At 46.6% G+C, this 18,279-nt stretch overlaps 1 protein-coding gene across 5 annotated transcripts in view; it reads right to left on the bottom strand.

The window, feature by feature from the left end:
* Positions 1-329: 329 nt before the first annotated feature.
* Positions 330-18,279, bottom strand: part of CALN1 (calneuron 1) — a 155,289-nt gene continuing 137,339 nt past the window's right edge. For all 5 annotated transcript variants that reach the window (XM_040532559.1, XM_040532561.1, XM_040532560.1 and 2 more), the window contains 2 exons: positions 8,697-8,850; positions 330-3,122 (listed from right to left, as the gene is read on the bottom strand). In XM_040532559.1, coding sequence (XP_040388493.1) covers positions 2,995-3,122; positions 8,697-8,850 — 282 coding nt within the window. In that variant the 3' untranslated portion in view covers positions 330-2,994. The remainder of the gene's footprint in view (positions 3,123-8,696; positions 8,851-18,279) is intronic.

Raw genomic sequence — 18,279 nt, 5'->3', positions numbered from 1 at the left:
TTAAAGAAGGGATATCTTCAAGATGCCTTTAGATGAAGAAAGGCTGCTCTAGGAAGGAAGAGGAGACCTCTGGCAAGACATGGCACTGATTCATAATGGATAAATTGGGTTCCCCACAGAAAAAGCAAAACCAAAAAATCCCCAAATCCCGTACCCAGTAAAATCAGCGGGGAGTTTTGCAATGAACTCTACTGACCCCAGGCTATGGCTTTTACCAATATATTAATTATAGGTTTGGTTTTACAAATGGACCTTCAAGACAAAGAATTGTGCTGAACAATGACTGTATTTACAAAGGTGTTTTTTGTTTTGTTTTGTTTTGTTTTTTATGGAACATGCATGTAGAAATTATGGAGCCTCTAGAAAGCTTGGAGGAATGGAAAAGATTATCTTGTCTGTAAGGTAGCTGTTATAATTGGAGTCTGCCTGGTGTTAGCTGTTGGATGAGTGAGAAGAACGTGGAGAAGAGCCTGGTGTATGTTTTACTTGTCTTTCTGTGCTAAGCGAAGAGGCAATGCTCTGCCCCATGGAGCCACTGTGCTGAGCGGGGCTGGTGGGTCAGTGCCCACCTCTGCTCCATCTCCGTCTGCTCTGCTTCTCACATCCACTCCAGCACCATCCCAGGAAAAAAAAAATCTTAGGAAGTACCACTCGGTGGCAAGTAACATTTAGACTTTTTTCTGCTGCCCCCACCAATTCATGTGCCCCTGAGACCTAAAAATGTGGATGACAGTTCCCTCAAAAAGATCTCCAAGCTCATTATCTGCAATATCCAGCACAGTGAGTGTTGGGAGCACCCCTGGTTTTCCCCAGCAGAGTGAATCCTTTGCTTGAGCTTGCCTATGATTTTCTGCTGTTGGTTTGAAGTCTGCTCCTGCCCTATAGGAAACACAAATCCCTCCATCTTCTGGGAGATGTAAAAATTTTACTGGAATGTTTTGTGGTTGACCTCTATTAGTCACAGCGGAACAGAAATACAGAAGTGTGTGTTTGTGGAAGGCAGAAAAACAACTCAGCCGCTTTGGAAATGACAGCTGTCGTCTTCAGATATGGAGGGGGGCACCAGGAAAATGGCAATGTGGAAGTGGGTGACTACAACACACACCTAAAGACAAAATCCTAAGCAGTGACGTGAGTTTAAAAGGGTAGTGGGAGACAGAACAATGAGAAACACATTTTCAAATTAGGCTATGAAAAAGAAATACAGGTTAAATATTATCAATTGAACTTATAACAAAAAAAAAAAAAAAAAAAAAAAAAAGACCTGAAACAAGTCTTTGGGATGGATCCAGGCTTAAGCCAATGACTGCTGTGTAGGACGAGGGAAGCTCATGGTCCACAATCCCTCTGGGAGCCATCCTGCCCCCTCTCATGACACAGGAAACAGTCATCTATGTTCCAGGAGCAGGATCTCACCGTTCCTTGGTGTTTCTGGAGCTTGCCCAGCTGGCAGCATGAAGCCACCGCAGCTCTGACGCCTGCGTGAATGCTTCCCGCGCTGGCTCCGCACGTGCCAGCCGCAAATATCTCCCATGAGGTCAAGGAAACCAGATCTCTCCCAGGGGTGACATGCAGATGCACAGTTTATCTGAAGGTAACTGCAAGGATTTGTATCATGTTTAAAAGGAGAAACACTTTCAGATGTAATCCTGGCTCCAGGAGTGTGCAGTCCCTGCACTTTCCACGGGATGTGTTGTGTCTCTTGTTTGCATCACTCCATCTTCTCCTTGCTGCACATTAAAATCTCTTCCAGGAAAAATAACTAACACTTGCGGGATCTGAAAGTCTGACACACTGCATAACATATGGCGGTATGCTCAAGTTTGATTCCTTCTTCTCTTGCTGCAGCCTGCTTTCCAGCTCATCCTCTCTTGAGCCCGTCCAAGGGATGGGTGGAGCGGTGGCGGCAGTGATGGGACGGCTCCAATGAGGGTCTGGAGCAGCTGGCTGGTCAAAACCCACATCACCACACAGGTGAATATGCAATGTCTCTCATGAGAAGGTGTCTGACATGGAGGATTCACTGCAGATTACAACCAGGGCAAATGAAATGAAATAAAAATCGGGCAGGTGAGGAGCAGGGAGAAAAGCTGAGAAAGAGCTTTCCTTTTGGTTTTGGTCTCAGATAAGGTTGTTGAAGACCAATATAGTGAGAGGGCAAGACTTCTGGAAAGAAAATGTTGTTGAATACGCAGGTGGGACCAAAGAGAAGGCTGGTGCTGGTGGTTGCAGTCAGCTGGAAGACTGTGCACAAATCTCAGGAATGCCCATGTGTGAAAGCAGGTGGTGGTTCTTAAACCCTGATTCGCGGTGGGAAAAAATGGCAAACAGACTCATGCTACCCCACAGTCTGGTGTCAAAGGCAGCATTTATGACGCAAAAATAGACATTTTGTATGATGCTGGCAAATTCTCCTCTTTTTACTTTGAAAATACTGTACAAGGATGCTCTAGCTCCCCTCTAATGCCGTAAACTCAAAGGCATGGTCATAAGGGAAAAACAAAGTGAAGCTGAAGTACATGAAATAAAATGAAAAAGACTTGCTTGTGGCAATGCTACGATCAACTTCTTGGGAATGTGGGCCCGGCGGAGAGCTATGCAAAATAGTCAGTTGGCCCCTAGGTTAAAAGACAGCCCCGCTGCAATGAGTCACGAGGCTGTGCCTCCTTGAAACTGCAAAACAGACCGCTGGATGAAAGTGTCTTCCAAGTTACCATTGCTGTTTTGAAGCAATAATTCAGAACTCCTGTGTATTTTTTTTATTGCATTAGGAAACAAAACCTTTAAAGCATTAAGACAGCCCTTTTATGTCCCTGCCAAAAGGATGTAGTTGATTCACAAGACACGTTACGCTGCTGGCCCCAGGCTCCTTGTCGAATGGTGCGTTATCTGCCTGCCTCTGTCTCTTTGCCGTGTGAGAGTCGGTTCGGGGGAAGCTCACCCGGTGGCATGCGCATGCATGGTCAGTTTGGTTCACAGTGTCATGGCAAGAGGCTACTCCATGCCGCTCCGCAGGATCTGGTTGGCCGCAATCAACATCACGCTTATAATAAAGGCCATGGCAAATGCGCAGATAAGGCTCTTCCGTACACAGGTCTGTCTGTTCTGCTTCTGGGCATGCACTGCAGGAAAGACAAGAGAAAGATCATAGCATCATAGAATCACAGGAAGGCTTGGTTTGGAAGGGAACTTAAAGACCTTCTAGTTCCAACCTCCTGCCATCGGGGGTTACTCGATGAGTTCCTCAGCCAAAGAAACATTTTTACTTTCCACTGGGATCGACTGAGCTCGGAAATCTTCCTTCTCCTCAATGTATACCCACCTTTGGCTGAACCCTCTAGCTCATACTTTGAAGATCCCCTGTGCTGGCCAAGTGTTACCTCTCCTTGGAGACCATTGGTGTGAATACTGCTGGGACATTTCCAAATAATCAACCTTACCATTCATTATTTCCATACCAATTTTCCTATTAGTCTGCCCTCTTGTACTGCAGGAATCTTTTCCTCACTCACATCGGCTTTGAAAACCTTCAAATGCCTGAAGATTTAAGCGTTTCAGTTGATCTGGGTAGGGTAGGATTTTTTTTTTAAGTTCTTTATGAAGTTCTCTATGCATTTCTTTTATTAGAAATATTGGTCTTCTGTGAATCCCCTTAGACACGTCCAGGTTTTTCCAGTTATAGGTCAAATGGGAGCAAGCAGAGATTCAAGATGTGCTCCCTGACAATGCTTAAAAAACCACTGTGATCATTCCCATGAGTATGCATAGTACATTAGTAATTTTTTGAACTGTCTTTAGGTTTTCTGTGCCTAAGCAAAATCAGACTTACTAAGAACCTTTTCAAATGAATGCTTGCAGAACAATTGTCAAAAGAGGTGAGAGCAATTTGCAGCAGTTAAAATGCAGACAAATGGGATTTTTAACATTTGACATATTTTATGTAATTATATTTTTAAGTTTAGCAACAAGTATACATGTTGTGGTCTGCTAAAGCCAGTTCATGTCTCTGCCTCAGTCTCCCTACCTAAGAATACCAGAACAATATATGGTACTGGGGTTCCATGAAGATTGTTTGAAAAGGCTCTGAAGGTCCTGCAAGATGGACACAGAAAGTCACAAGATCCTCACACACATATACGGGTAGTAACGCACGGTCTTTTTTAGGTGCGAGAAGGGATTTACCCACCTCCTTTTTCCCATGGATGCTTGTACTGGTGATGATGGGAGACTTTCAGATGGTTTGACAACAAGGTCAGAATTACAATAAAACCAAAATGTAACCAGAAAAAGGCTCTGAGTGCCCAAGCTGTGAAAAGTCCAGGAGGATGTTTCAAGCATACACAGAAATAAAACCTTATTTTGATCCAGGCTTGAACCTCATCACACGGAGAAAGGGGAGCACTGGATGCTGCATTTCAAACACTTGTTTCATCCCTCCTTGCCTCCTCTGGCCAGGATTGAGCAGTGTCTGTGTCCTAATCCCAGCTCCCATGCGGTCCCTGAGCATCAGCTCAGTGCCGGAGGCACAAGAAGCCCTCGTTAAGCAGCACTTTGAGTCAAAATGCCAAGGGCAGGGAAATGTTGCACAACCATTGCTCCAAAGGACTCACTATATTCTGCTCAGATAATGAAATCCCCCTTACGGCAGCCTCCTAAATTACTTGCTTTCTGCTTGCGTGGGTCTACTCCTTGATTCCTTCGTTTGCTTTTATAATGCACACAGAATCAATACTGTAGTTCCTTGGTTTTGTGCATGATGCCCCAGCACTTTGAAAAGCTTGTTAAATAACAGCTTTGGTTATTCTGGTTTTATTTTTCTGTTATTTATGCACTTTGAAAACTCTCCCTGCCAGCAAACAAAACAGTGGCATAAGCCATCACGGTCAGTGTTGCCGTTCAACACAGGGCTCTGAGGCCAGTTACTATGACTGGGAGAGCAGTTGAAGACTGCCCATGACTTTCTGCAATGGCATTTTCCTATTCAGTGGAAAAGAGTAAAGCATATTCAGTATTTCTTGCAGAATTGCTCCTGAAGCAATTTCTTCAGTCTTCTGTTATACTATCAAGTCAAAATAGAGCTTAAAGATAGCAGGATCCAGGTAAGCCATTGGTATTGCTCTTTACCTACTGAGAAGCTGAAGTTGCAGATTTTTTTAATTGTTGACACAATTTCGTGCTGCCCTGGGAGCAGTCTATGAATTGTCCTCTTAAATATGAACACCCTCTTGCCCTCCCTGTAAATGATGAGGTTTTGCTCTCAATTCCCTCATTTCTTCAAATTCACAGATCCTTTGAGCATGGCATCTGTTCTTTTTCCTGCTGGTTTCCATAGTGGGCATCGTCACAGGTCTGGAATATTGATGTGTTTTGCATTTTGTTGCCAATAGGAGTTTTTAATACCCAAGGGACATGCAGGTGTTTGGACGTGAGTTGTTTCCTTGAACATGGTCAGAGCCAGAAGTTTCTGCTGAGATGCCCCAGTCTGTTCCCAACACAACCGTTCAATGTAAAGGAAATCTCAGGAATCCAAAGCACATCAAGGCTCATCCTTCATCTTCTCAGCATGCAGAGGATACGCTGGTAGGGAGGACTTGGACAAGGGGTGACAGAGAGAGCTACCATCTGTAACTTCTCCACCTGGACATAGGCTCAATGGGTACATCAGTCCACTTGGCTGTGACTGCCAGGCTGGTTGTGATGCCCACAGTGGGGCTGAGAAGCTCAGAGTGAGCATTGAGAACCCTCTCCCCTGCAGATTTAAGCTTGCTAATGTGATCAGCTACAGTGTATTTATAGTGACTTTTGTCATTACTCTGCCAAAGGTGAGTTAGCTGAGGAGCGGATGCTCCTAACGCTTATCCGGGGAGAGCGGGGAGGGGACCTGTGGCAGCTCTTGCACATCCTGTTAATTTGAATGTCAGGGCTGAGGATGAAATACCCATGGCTGGCAGCACAGGTCACTGTAACTATCCAGCACTCTTGTTTGCCAAGAGCTTAATGTCATGAGCATTTGGATAAAGGGACCTGCCACATGAATGATTTTTGTACTACAAATTTTTGTTAGTACGATGTCATTGTAAAAGGTTGTCCTTTCCTTGTGTCTTTTCCCATAAAAACATGCACTCTTCTTGGCTCTGAGCTTCGTTGTCCTGCCCTAAGCATTAATAAAAATAGTGAGAAGGGCTGAAGATATAACTCTGCCTCCCTTCCGGTTGTGTTCTTTATTGTCAAGGCTGGTGTGGGCTGCTTGTACTGAGGAGCTGGGCATTTTCATTGCTTTGCTCTTCATCAAGTAGAAGGCTAACAAAACTCCCTAGAAATGTGTAGGAGGGAAAGTTGTAATGTGAGCCTAGATCTGACGTCTTGCAAATGACTCTCATGTTCAGAGTGAGCTGAACAAAATCCTGGACTTGTCTCTGACCATAATACAAATTTTGTACTTGGTTTAAAATGTGCGTGTGGTTGTGTGTGTGTGTACAAGTTTGAGAGAGAGAAATAACTTACATCATCCGTGTTGATATACGATAAATATTATAAAGTTTAGTTGCGAAGGTCTTACTAGGACAAGAAGCCAATATAGCAAAATTTTGAGAATTACAGAAATTTGTATTTGTACTTTTCCTGATAGTAATGTTTCTTGTCCATGGAGGAAGGTCTCGGTGATCCTTTTTGATGGCAAGAACATGCCCGGGGGTGACAGTGGGTGGAGATGCCCCATTGCAGCAACGTACTGAAAATATCTGCTGTCTCTCCTCCCTTAGGAGTCATTCCCAAATCTCAGTGAAAACCACCAGGGCTCAGCTTGGCTTCATTCCTACCCATAATTAAAGGCACTTTAGAGGGGTGGATGAAATGTACATTAAATATAGATGTGAATCTCTAAGCTAGTCCCTTTAGGCTACCTTTACAGTTGAAAGAAATAGGTGTTTTTTACAGTGCAGTTCACCTCATCCCAATGTAGTGCTTCATATAAATTAGAGGAATTGTATCCATAAAGTATCTTTTTCTCTCCACTAATTAAGTGAGCGAAGGGTGACGAACTTACATAGAGACACTTCTTAATACTAGGCTGAGATGCTGCCCAGCCTTCATGACAGCTCTCCCTTGGTGCCATCAGTCTATGCCATGAGGCCCTATCATTCCTGCTTCTGAGTCCTGTGGGGAATTTTGTGTTTGGGAAATGTGAATGCTTATGGCAGCTGTGTCTCCTCTGGCACAAGTAGGTGCTTTAAGTAATGGCATGTCCAGCCTTGAGAGCTGCGGGGACATAACCTGCTCTCAGTCTGCCTTTCCTGGGAGAAATGCTCATGTCAGAGCTGCTGTGGACCAGAACCATCCCCTTCTTCTGGGACCTGGAGCAAAACTTAGCATCTTGGTTGACAGTGTTTCGTTGATCTTTAGTCTCTGGTGGATTTGTATGTGTGTGTATGTATTTCTAACAACATCTAAAAAAAGGTCTGTTTTGCTTCTAGGTTCTGCCTAGCACCAGCAATGCCAACATCCCACGAGGAAAGCTGTTCTTGCTGTACTTTTGGAAGCTGGGACTTCCAAAATGAGATGCTGAGCATTTCGGTTTTCGGACCCATTTTTTTTTTGCGACTGGGATAGTTCACCCAAGTACCGACGCTGAAAGAAGCCTGCATGCCTCTCGCAGCAGTGACAGCTGGCGCATGTCTCCACTGAATCAGCAGGTCAGTGGGGACTAACAACTCCATTCATGTAAGTAAGCATCCCTTCCTCCCTGCCGCTCTCTGTGAGGAAAAAAAAATGTTGCTTGGCTTGGTTTGAAGAGTGTCGCTGCTTGCCTCCCTCCTGCAGGCTTTTTAAAATTCAGCCGTGCTCTTCTCTACATCTTTTCTGCAGTATTTAGCACAGGATGACTGTGCTGGATACAGCGTCTGAATCCCATTAATTAGCCAGGCTAAGAATCGCACTAATATGCTTATCCTTTGCTTTGTTTTGATGCTTCATTATCTCCACCTGGTGCCCTTTCAGAGGCTACTTGACCCCTCAGAGTATCAGGATTTCCCACAAATTGACGATGTAAAGTGGCATTTCAGTGGGTGGGAAAGCACCAGGGTGATGTGCAGAACCCCTGAGTTTCTCTATATATATCTCCCTGGACTTTTTGCACTTGAGATGATTTTTATGTTTGGTTGTTACAACCAGCAACAATTTGGAGCACCATGAGTTCCTCTGGCCTAGAAGCTGATTCATTTGCCAGGAGTCCATGGGTATCTGTACTGTGAATAAATGCACAGTTTGGGCTTTGTAGGTAATATTGTCTGCTGTGCTGCTACACTGAGGGGAAAAATAGACCAGATTGGCTATGTTTGACACAAATATTCCTTTTCATTTCCTAAGAGGCACTGAAGCTGGCCTGTGAATTTCATTTTATTGTTGGCTCCAAAGTGAAACAGCCCAAGTACCACCCTGTGGCTCTGCAAACCATCAGATATAAAAGTTGCTTTGGGCATACTCCAAGGTTAGGAGACAACTGAGAAAGAAAGGGTTTTGGTATTGGCTCAAAAGCTGCGTGGTCTAGTAGTAGACTGAGCATTGATCTCAAACCTGAGAAGTCCTGAAGTAGCTCCACGCGAACTCTGTGCAACCTTGCCCATTGCATGTCGTGGCCCAGGCTGAGTTTTACAAAGGAAGCAGAAGGAAAATAATAGTACAGAAACTTTCTCTCTCACCTTCGAACTCTGTCTGACAGTTGCCAGAGTTTTCATTTAAACTCTCCTCTTCATTGATAATGATGTTCTCAATGTCCTTCATCGTTAAGTGGTCCCGGAAGGCGTGGTAGAGGATGTGTTTCAGCTCTTCTAGTGTTATCCTCTGCATGTCGAACTGTGGGAAGAGAACCGAGTTAGACGCGGCCAGCAGGAACAAGCGTGGTACTGGGAGGAAGAGAGGCATGTGGGCACATCGCAGTTCCCTACTTGTGGTTTTTTCAACCTCATTTCAACACCTCAATATAACTTTGCAAATTTTGCTCTTTTGGGTTCATTTAACACTAACAGTGTGAATAATTCAACTGGATGTAGCTAGAGCTCTTGCAGCTTACTTATTGCTGGTAGAGCTGTAGAAAAGCAAGGGGTTGTTTTCCAGGCTGGAAGTACAGCAAACCAGTATCAGCCCTGGCAATCCTGGAAGAGGTAAATCCCTCAGAAATTCCCCTGGCACCTCTAACGCCTTGCCATGAGCCACAACCTTCTCTCTGCCCTGTTTTTCCTCCTAACTGCAGTGTGGAGAGCACAAGCAGAGAACATTTCCCTTGCAGAAACATAGATCCAGTAGGTAAATGCTGTTTCTGCATATACCAGATAAACGCTTTAAAACCAGATTATTCCTGCAGAATATGTAGAAATGAACATTTTGCAGCATAGGAACTTTGCACAGGTGTAAGGTTCATGATATTAACATCTGCTAATGGTACACAAGAGAGGGGGTTCCCACTGTCTGACTGGCAGCCCAAGGGAGGAGACCAGCCTCTCCGAGCCATCGGTGCAGGCACTGAAGAAGGATGGAAGTGCTCTGAGCCCCCCTGTGTCTCCTCCTGTGCTGCTGCTGATAGGCAGGTGGTGAGCCTGCATCTCAGCACGTGAGCAGCACCTTGACATCTCAGCCATTACAGCCTCAAACACAGGCTTGCCATCACCAAAGAGCGAGCACCGGGGCTTGTACACCCTTATCCAAACTGCCTACCTTCAAGAAACCTCAGAAAAACCGAACAACCCTGGCTTAACACTGTGGTGGAGGAAAGGCGATGCAAACTTGTGCCCACTTCTGCAATTGAGAGTGTGGTGATAATGCGTGATCAGATCACATAGCTGGCATTTCAGAAACAGTACAGCATAAACCCCCATCCTTTCCCCCAAGGTTGATAAGGACAGTACAAACCTTATCAGCTCTGAGCCGCCCGGTGTGTTATCTAAGGTTGTCTTCTCTGACCACTGCTCCACACCTCATTGCACAGATACAAAATCATTAATTCTCAAAGTGATTAACTGAGGGAAATAAGTGCACTGTGATTAAACCTGGACCTCAAAGTATTTATGTGTTTCTGTGTGCATATAAGCAGATTTGCACGCATCCATATGTATTAATCTATCTGTCCTCAGAAACACTGATTTTTACAGTTCTATTTATTTATTTCATGCAATGATTTAAAACTTGGTGCAGAAAATCTGCAGAAAAGTGAACAGCAGGGGTACAGTGGACAGACAGTTCCTGTTTTTTTGCCCCAGATGAGTTTTCTGAAACTCTGATTTGGTTGGTATGCTTGTTTTGTTGCTTTCCTCGTTCCTCAGGGATTCGATATTCATGCTGCCCAGCTAAAAATAGCGAGCACACAATTGTCACCAGTGGTCCCCTGCTGCACAGTTCAAAGTTGGATTGCAACCCCCCCGGTATTTAGTCACATATTTCCAGCTTTCTTTATTGTGCATGAGGAAATTTCACCACCCATAATCTGTCTTCTTATATGTTAAAAGAGCAAGTAAAATCAAGCAGCTGTGTATTTCACAACTATGATTACGAAAAGCATTTCTCCTGGCAAATGAAGGTGTGGAAACTGGGGCTAATGTGTATGCTTGTCTTACAGCAGTGTCAGGAACTGTCATTAGCGGAGGTTTGCGGAGTGCCTTGAGGCTGCCCAGGGTGTGCATCCCTCCCGGCTGGCTTTCTGCAGCACCACGGAGGAGTACTTGCGGGCAGCAGCAATGCTTTATCACCTGCCACCCAGTCCTGCTCTCCTCTGAAGTTTTTCTCTTGGCAGAGCTCAAACCTGAACTTTGGCCCTGGTGTCTTCCTAAGTCCACCCTGTGCTGAAACCCGTAATTTCGCCCAGTGGTCAATTTGTATCAGCAGGAGCAGCCTGACAGCATGGGGTTAACCCATCACATCTCATCAGGGTGTAATGTTCAACCTGTGCTGGAGTTTTCTTACTGTTCTTGGCTCAGAAAAAGTTATCTGAGGCAATACAAACATTTTGTCCCCCCTGTTTTTTACGGGTTTATTTCCACTCCCCCTCCCACCCACTACCCCTTCAGGGAATGATCTTAGAAGTTGTTCAAAATTTGTGTTCACCAACATGGTCAGACGCTCAACCCCTATGAGTGCTTCAAAGCCCAGAGCACTGTCTGTGTGATCTGATCTTTACTTGTGGCCTCTGAGGATTTCTGCAGTGTTGTGTTAGCCTCCCTTAGACTTAATGGAAGTGCTCAAAGACTTCATCTGGGCAGGGTAGTTGAGGACAAGGGACCTCCTGTGTATGGTTCATGCATGCTGGCTTTGTGGAGGGTAAAAGACACACGGTCCCCTGTGCTGGCATATGGTGCTCCTTTCTTTTTGCTCTTAGGAATCATTGCAGGTCTCTCTTTATACCAGCACTGCCACTAACAAGCTTTTGCAGAGTCTATCTAGTGCCTTGCTTCAGGCTACCTGGATTACAAACACAGACACAGGTATCTGCTGGTCTTAATATGAAAACAGTAATGACTTGTGGGTTTGGGGGTATTCCTGTACCAGTTAGGGTGTGTAACGGGACATAATTCTCTTGCCAAATACACATCTGTTGCTGTGTCTCCAGCTCCTACTTTTAAGCTTGATGCTAATATAGGGAGAAAATATTTTATATTGTTCCATTACCATTTTGTCTTCTAGGAGGAAGAACCATCTCAGATGGGTGTCAAAATCACCATTGCTGGCTCATGCCCTGAGTGTTTGGCCTGTTTGCATGCATATGTTCATTGCTCTTGCTTTGCTCTCTGCTCCAGTACTTGCATGCAGGAGGTGTTTCCTCCATCATCAGCACAGGAGTTTGTCCAGACTGGGCTTGAGCTCAGTGCAGCCAGAGACAATAGTTTGCATCGGGTTTGGACTCCCAGGTAATTTCTTCTATCATCATTGCTCTCCAATCTGGCAGCTTCCCTGATTCACTTTTCAATTACTCTGGCTTTTTATTGTCATAATGACAGTAACCAGGGAGCAACTCTTAACTTTTATTGGCTCCGCTGAGAGGAAAACTGTGACTGTTGCAAGCTAAAAACTTTCTATAGGATTTATAATTAGGAGAAATCAATGATGTCGTTTCTGAGTCGGTGCTTTTGGAATACACTGTAAGCAGTGCTATAGAAACAAACAGTGCCTAGTGCTGATGCTCAAATGCCCCATGTGATGCAGTGAGAACCCTGAATGAAAACCTCCACTAGTTACAGGTGTGTTTGGCTTCTTATGGAGAGCACCAGGAATTGTCCACTGCAGTTTAGTGGACTTGAGTAACTGTAACCAGCAGACACATCTCATGTTGCCCCAAGAGACACTCTGGGACATTTTGGAAAATGGACCTCATCCAACACAGTCCCTTGCTTTGAATTCCCTGCTGAGAATGAAAGCACAGTCCTGACCAGTTCCTTCAGTCTTCCTACATGCGGTTTCCAAAGTTTGCAGCTAACTGACAGCTGTCATGGCTGCAGAGCACTGCTTTCACTGCTGGTACCTTTTGCAGACACTGCTATATCATATCTGGCACATTCTCCTTCTGCTCTATGCAGGGAAGTGACCCTATGAGAAGCGCTTGGTTCTTCAAAGAGTTAAATGCTGAAATAATACTTAAGATAATTTCCTCTAATATCACCTCAGCTTTTGAAAAAGAGTGGTAGAGCTCCTTTCTTGAATCCCAAGTTGGCCTCGCTGCTGTGCAGGGTGGGCGATGTCAGGATAGCACCCTGCATGGCACAGTGAGTGGGGCTGTTCAGGTGACCCGCAACTTCTCTCAAAGCTGCATCAACAAAAATCCTCACCAAGGGGCAGGACTGGCTCCTCTGGCAGCTATGGCTTTAGCTAGGACAGTGCTTGGATACCAACTTGTCCTGAGCCTATTGGGCACAAGTTTGGCCCATGTAAGCCATCTGAGAAGCTCTTCTACCGTTGAGGACTCCATATGAGCCTTGTGCCTATCGATGTGCCAGACTGGGGTGGGAGAATGAATCAGCAGAGGGGAGAGCAGGCTCTTTCCTGGTGCTTTTGAAAACCAGGTCTGCAGTTCCAAAAGCTTCAGGTTTCATAGATTTCTCGTTTGTGGTAGCCAAACAAAAAATAATTTGTTAATAATTTCTGAACAACAAGCATAATTTAGTCTTAGTCTTTGCTCTCAGACCTACTGCATTTCAGACTATATCTGTCTTGAATACCTGCAAGGCAAATGCAAACTGGCTCTGCCCACACTCACAGCTGACTGCGACACCTGGGGATGTGACTCCCAAAATATTCTGACTCTGCACAGCAAGCAGGGCTTTGTGCTGCATTGGCCACTGCCTCTTTGTTTCTGAACACAAGCAGCGTGTTGGTGCTCACTGCAGACCGTGCAGCTGTTCCTTTAGCCAGACAGGCTTTGAGCTAATAAACTACTGGTCTGGGGCTTTTCTATAGGACCAATGTTTCATGTTGGCCACATATTAAAGTGCACGGTCCCAGAGTGCTCAACACAGAACGCAATGTATTCCCAGCTCTGCTTTGGGGCTGGATAAATGGCCATTTTGTACTGACTGTACCTCCCAGATAAGCTCAGCCACTGATATTTTATAATGCAAGGGACACAGACTCCTGGAGAAATCAGGAGTCTGGAGGGGCAGGGGGACCACACAAGAAGGGAGCGAGCTCCTGCATGTGAAGCGGTGTTTGCTTGGGGTATGTTGAGCTGTACAGGCTGGAGGTCTTGCTGCTCACACCTAAGAGGCAGCAAGTGCCGTTTCAATTCACAGCCTGTGGCAGCCCCGTGCTGTAAAAGCTTCTGGATGAAGACAATACATTTTCATATATCTATATATAGATATATCTATACGTGTATACATATATATATATAAATAAAACATATGTGGGAACCTATGAAATATTTTCTAAATGTCCAGACATACACCCCCTCCAAATCTGGAAGTTTCTCATTATATATTTTATTTATTTTTCTATAAAAGAAAATGTGCTACAGGGGTGAACATTTGGCACCCTGAAGCTTGGAGTGACTCTTGTGTTCCCCCTGGACAGAGGACAGAGCCACTTCTGAGCCTGCAACCTGCAACTGGAGTTAAAGGAGGTGACTTTTTCTGTGTTCCCCCAAATCATTGCTACCTTTAAAACAAGTCTAATTTCCTCTACCCGTCCCCTTGCTGGCCCACACATCCACAGAAGGAGGGCTGGAAGTCCTGCAGCTCCAGCAGTGAAAACACAGAAGATGCATTTTGCTCTGCTTCACACACACCCCCGTGGAGGGTGGCTGACTCCATGATGTGAGCTGAAGATGGAGGGGTCCATTTGTCTTTTCCCCATCACTACTACTTTTTGTCCTTCCACTGCCTGCTCCATGCCAGTGCTCTTGCCACCTACAAAGGCCTGACCCAGAGCATTTATGGACTGGAACAAAGCATGCAGAGGTCCTGCAGGAATGTTCTGTGGGCTGTGGCGGGACCTGAGGCTGCCCTCACATGTGCTCAAGCCCTTTCTCTTTCTGGGGCCCATGCCTGACCATCTGTGGAGGTCTCACATTGCCCTGCTGAGAGCAGCCTTATCCCAGCTTGCTGCCCTTCTGTAGGGGGAGGAGGAGGGAGAAATGGGGCAGGGCAAAAGAGACCATGCATCTCATTGCACCCAGTGCAGTACTCACCCCCACCTCCACCCACTTTACCTGTGTGCCTCTGAAGGACAGCAGACACAAATTCATCTTTGCCAGCACCCAGCTGCCTCCACCAAATCCCCTGCAAGAGGGAGCAGAGCTCCATCCAGCTACAGGATCACCTCCTCCTCCCAGGAGATGACACTGCACAGCTCTGCTTCAGTGGAAAGACGTGGTCCCACCCTGCCAGGGCTGGAGCCCAGGACTGAACACCTCGCCTGCATCCTCAGGGTGTTTCTCCATCCCTGCTTGCCCATCACCCACAGCATGAGGCTGCACATACACACTCCCAGTGCCAGGAGCGCCCTGGCTCAAGAAGCCCAGCAGCAACCAGTGTCCCTGTAGGAACAACCTTACACACAAGGCAGCTGTGGCTGTGGGACCCCACGAGTATCCATCTGCCTGCTCGAGCTGGCTCTGTGGTGCACGATGTGCCCTGGGCTACCTTGCCCTGCATCCATGCCAGCACCCAGGTGCTAGTAACAGCTTCTCCAGCCCTGCCTTGGGGTTGGGGTTGCTGTCAGCTGGGGTACCGCTCGCCTTTGGGAACAGACAGCTTCCCTGATGCTGCACCTGAGCGTCCCGCTTGCTAGGAGCAGGAGAGGGTAACAGGCTCATTTCCATAGTAACGGACTCGTTACTGCACTGGCTGCTGCTAATGGGAGATTGCTCCATTCTTCCCGGCAGCTTTGTCAGCAGGGAATTGCTCATACATTGATAAATTATAATCAGATTTAAGTGTGTATTCTCAGCACCCTTAACCCCAAGCGCCTGGCTTAAGTTTGCACTGTGAAATGATGCAGCGTGCAAAACTAACCTGGCCTCTCGGTACCCCCTGCGTGTCCCTCCAGCCACCCCCAGAGCCCACGCGGGGCCTCTGAAGAGTACTGCTGGGATGTCCGCAGCCCTGCGAGAGGCACCAAGTCCCGTGGGTTACAAAATGTTTGGTGTGTGGGTCTGCACATGCTTCTTTATCAGCATGGCCCTTGCTCTGTCTGGGTGGACCAAGACCATGCCAAAGAGTGAGCTCTGCCGTGTACCAGAGGCATGAAGCCACCCACCTCGAGGAGGCCACCAAGGCTCACTGCAGGTGATGTGCCTGGTGAGTACGAGAAACACTGGGGTGCCCTCCCCAGGTCCCTCCTGGTGAACCCACAAGGCTGCCCCCATCCCCATCCCCATCCCCATCCCCATCCCCATCCCCATCCTCATCCCTATCCCCATCCCCACCATCTCCATCCACACCACTGCACCTGGAACCGATGCACAACCAGGGACCAATTCATGTGTGGACAACTTGGCATTTTCCCATGCGGAAAATTACATTTCATCTTAAAAACAACAACAATCAGTTCAATGCTGAATATATGAAAAAAAGGCACCTTTGGCCTTCATGGTGGAGATGGAGATGGGCTTCTCACTCCGTCCTGCTGCTTGCTGACTGCACTGATAGCTCTGAGCTGCTGGCTCAGTGCCAGCTGGTGCACCAGCTCTTTTTCTGGACACTTGCACCCGAACCACTGGAACAAGGCAACAATGCTGAAAATGATTTGCAAGGAGAAGTCCTGCAGAGCTGCACAGCACAGGGCGCCTATATGCAGCCAGGGCCTCCTGCACTCTCTCCTGCTCTCCCACGGGAGGTCTCACTTCTCCTTTTGTCCCAATGGTCAGGATGCTTCAAATACCATTTTCTAAGTACTAGTGCTGCTACTTCTTCTTTTTTATTACCTCGCCCTTAGTGCTCTGTGTTTATTCAGACAGCATTAAGCAAAGCCCTTTTACTTGCTGCTTTCCCCCTGTGCTGTCCTGCTTTCTGCACAGCCCAAACTCTTGACTGTAGCTGTTGCCAATGGCTTGGATGTCCACCGAGATGCCACTTCGGGTATCAGAGTTACTCAGCCATCTGGCACATCTGACAAGCTAATTTGACTCATTGTGCCCAAAATATAGGGTTGTCCCACCTCATATCCAAGTGTTTACTAGGGCATGCTACAGAGCAGGGGCAGGGGACAGGGTATCCCTGAAGAGCCCTATGTGATCGGTGCTCACCACGTTTCCGCCTTGGTCCCCCTCCAGTCCCTGGCAGAGGTGGTGTTAGCTTTGCTTGCCATGCCCCCGCAGAACGTGGTGTGGGTCTGGAGCATCCCTTAAACCTTCTGGTTACACAAAACATGATTCCTGGGACAAGGCTTAGTGCACTGATGGTGTAGTTAAAATGACCCCATGAAGATACTGTCATTTGGGTCGGGTGATGGAAGATGCTGCTGACAGACAGTCTGCAAAGAAATCCTCTTGTATTGTACTGGCTGTTTACGAATGAGCCATCATTGCCTCTGCTACATCCCACCGCCTGGCTAGCTTGGTGCCCTCCATGACTAGACACAGATTTTAACTCTCTGGGGTCTCTGGGGTGATGTTTTAAGCAGAGGAGTGGGTCAGTGACTTTGCTTCTGCACCGGTCTCCTCACTTCACAGCTGGGATATAATGGTTATTAAACTGGGCTAAGAGAAATTGGCTCCCTGAGAGGTTAAATTGCAGCAACACCTCCACAGAAAACACAGTAGGAATATTAATCCTGGGTCCATTCAATTAACTTTAAATAGTTTAACTAAAACACGGAGAAGTGTTTTTTTTTGTTGTTTTGGTTTGGTTTTAAATTAGAAAGTGCTATCGGGCTGAAGTACAAATTAACGCGTTCTAATGATTTCTTTCGCCCAGTTTTACAGCTCCCTGGCCTCAATAACCAGCTCCCAGTCTGATCCCAATTAAAATGCATATGTAAATGGGTCTGCAGCATCTTGACCTTAGATGTGAGGCCTGTGGGAGCCTCTCAGAGGAACAAACTCACAGGTTTTAATTAGGGCTAATGCTGAGAATCCCCATTTGGGAGCGAGCGCCTTCAGCCTGCCCCACAAATATGGAGTTTCTACTGGATTGATGCCTCCAGTGTAAATCCATCATCTGTATGGGGCTGGAGCTTGTTCTGGGTGGGTGCCCTGTGTGTCCTGCTGTGGGCAGTCCTGTGTCCCCTCCGTTCAATCAGCAACAAAAGGAGAGCAGGATGAGGGGTTTTGTGGCAGGTCACTGTGTGGGGTGTGCCAAAGAATCACTTTTTGCAAAAAAATCTTTGTCCCACAAGATGCTCCTTCACCAGTGGAAGGGCAGAGGCTCTGCCCCCTGGGGGGATGCAGTGAGTCCCTGGGGTGACAGAAACCCCTGCATCTGTCTGTGCCAGGCGCATCATATTTACATCTTCATCCTGACACAAGCTGAACAAGGACGTGAGGTGACCTTGATCAGCATTATCTCCTCCAGCGCCACTACCAGTGCCATGCCTTGTGCCAGCAGAGCAGCATCACAGTGGCAAAGCATGGGCTGTAACTTTCTGGCAATAATGACAAACCTGACACCCAGCAAGCGTAGGATTATGGAATGAGGGAAAGGCACCATCTAGCAAAAGTAACCTGTTCTGTCTGCTTCACCAGATTGATTGAATTTGACCCACTGCTCTTCTCCCCACTTCTCACGCACTGCTGCTGACAGCATCACTGCCTGGAGGAGCGATCTGTAAGCTGCTTCTGAATTAGAGAAGAAAGCAGAAACCCGA

Source organism: Cygnus olor, chromosome 20 (genome assembly GCF_009769625.2).
Source record: "Cygnus olor isolate bCygOlo1 chromosome 20, bCygOlo1.pri.v2, whole genome shotgun sequence".
Lineage (NCBI taxonomy): Eukaryota > Metazoa > Chordata > Aves > Anseriformes > Anatidae > Cygnus > Cygnus olor.
This window is presented reverse-complemented; position numbering and strand designations above follow the sequence as displayed.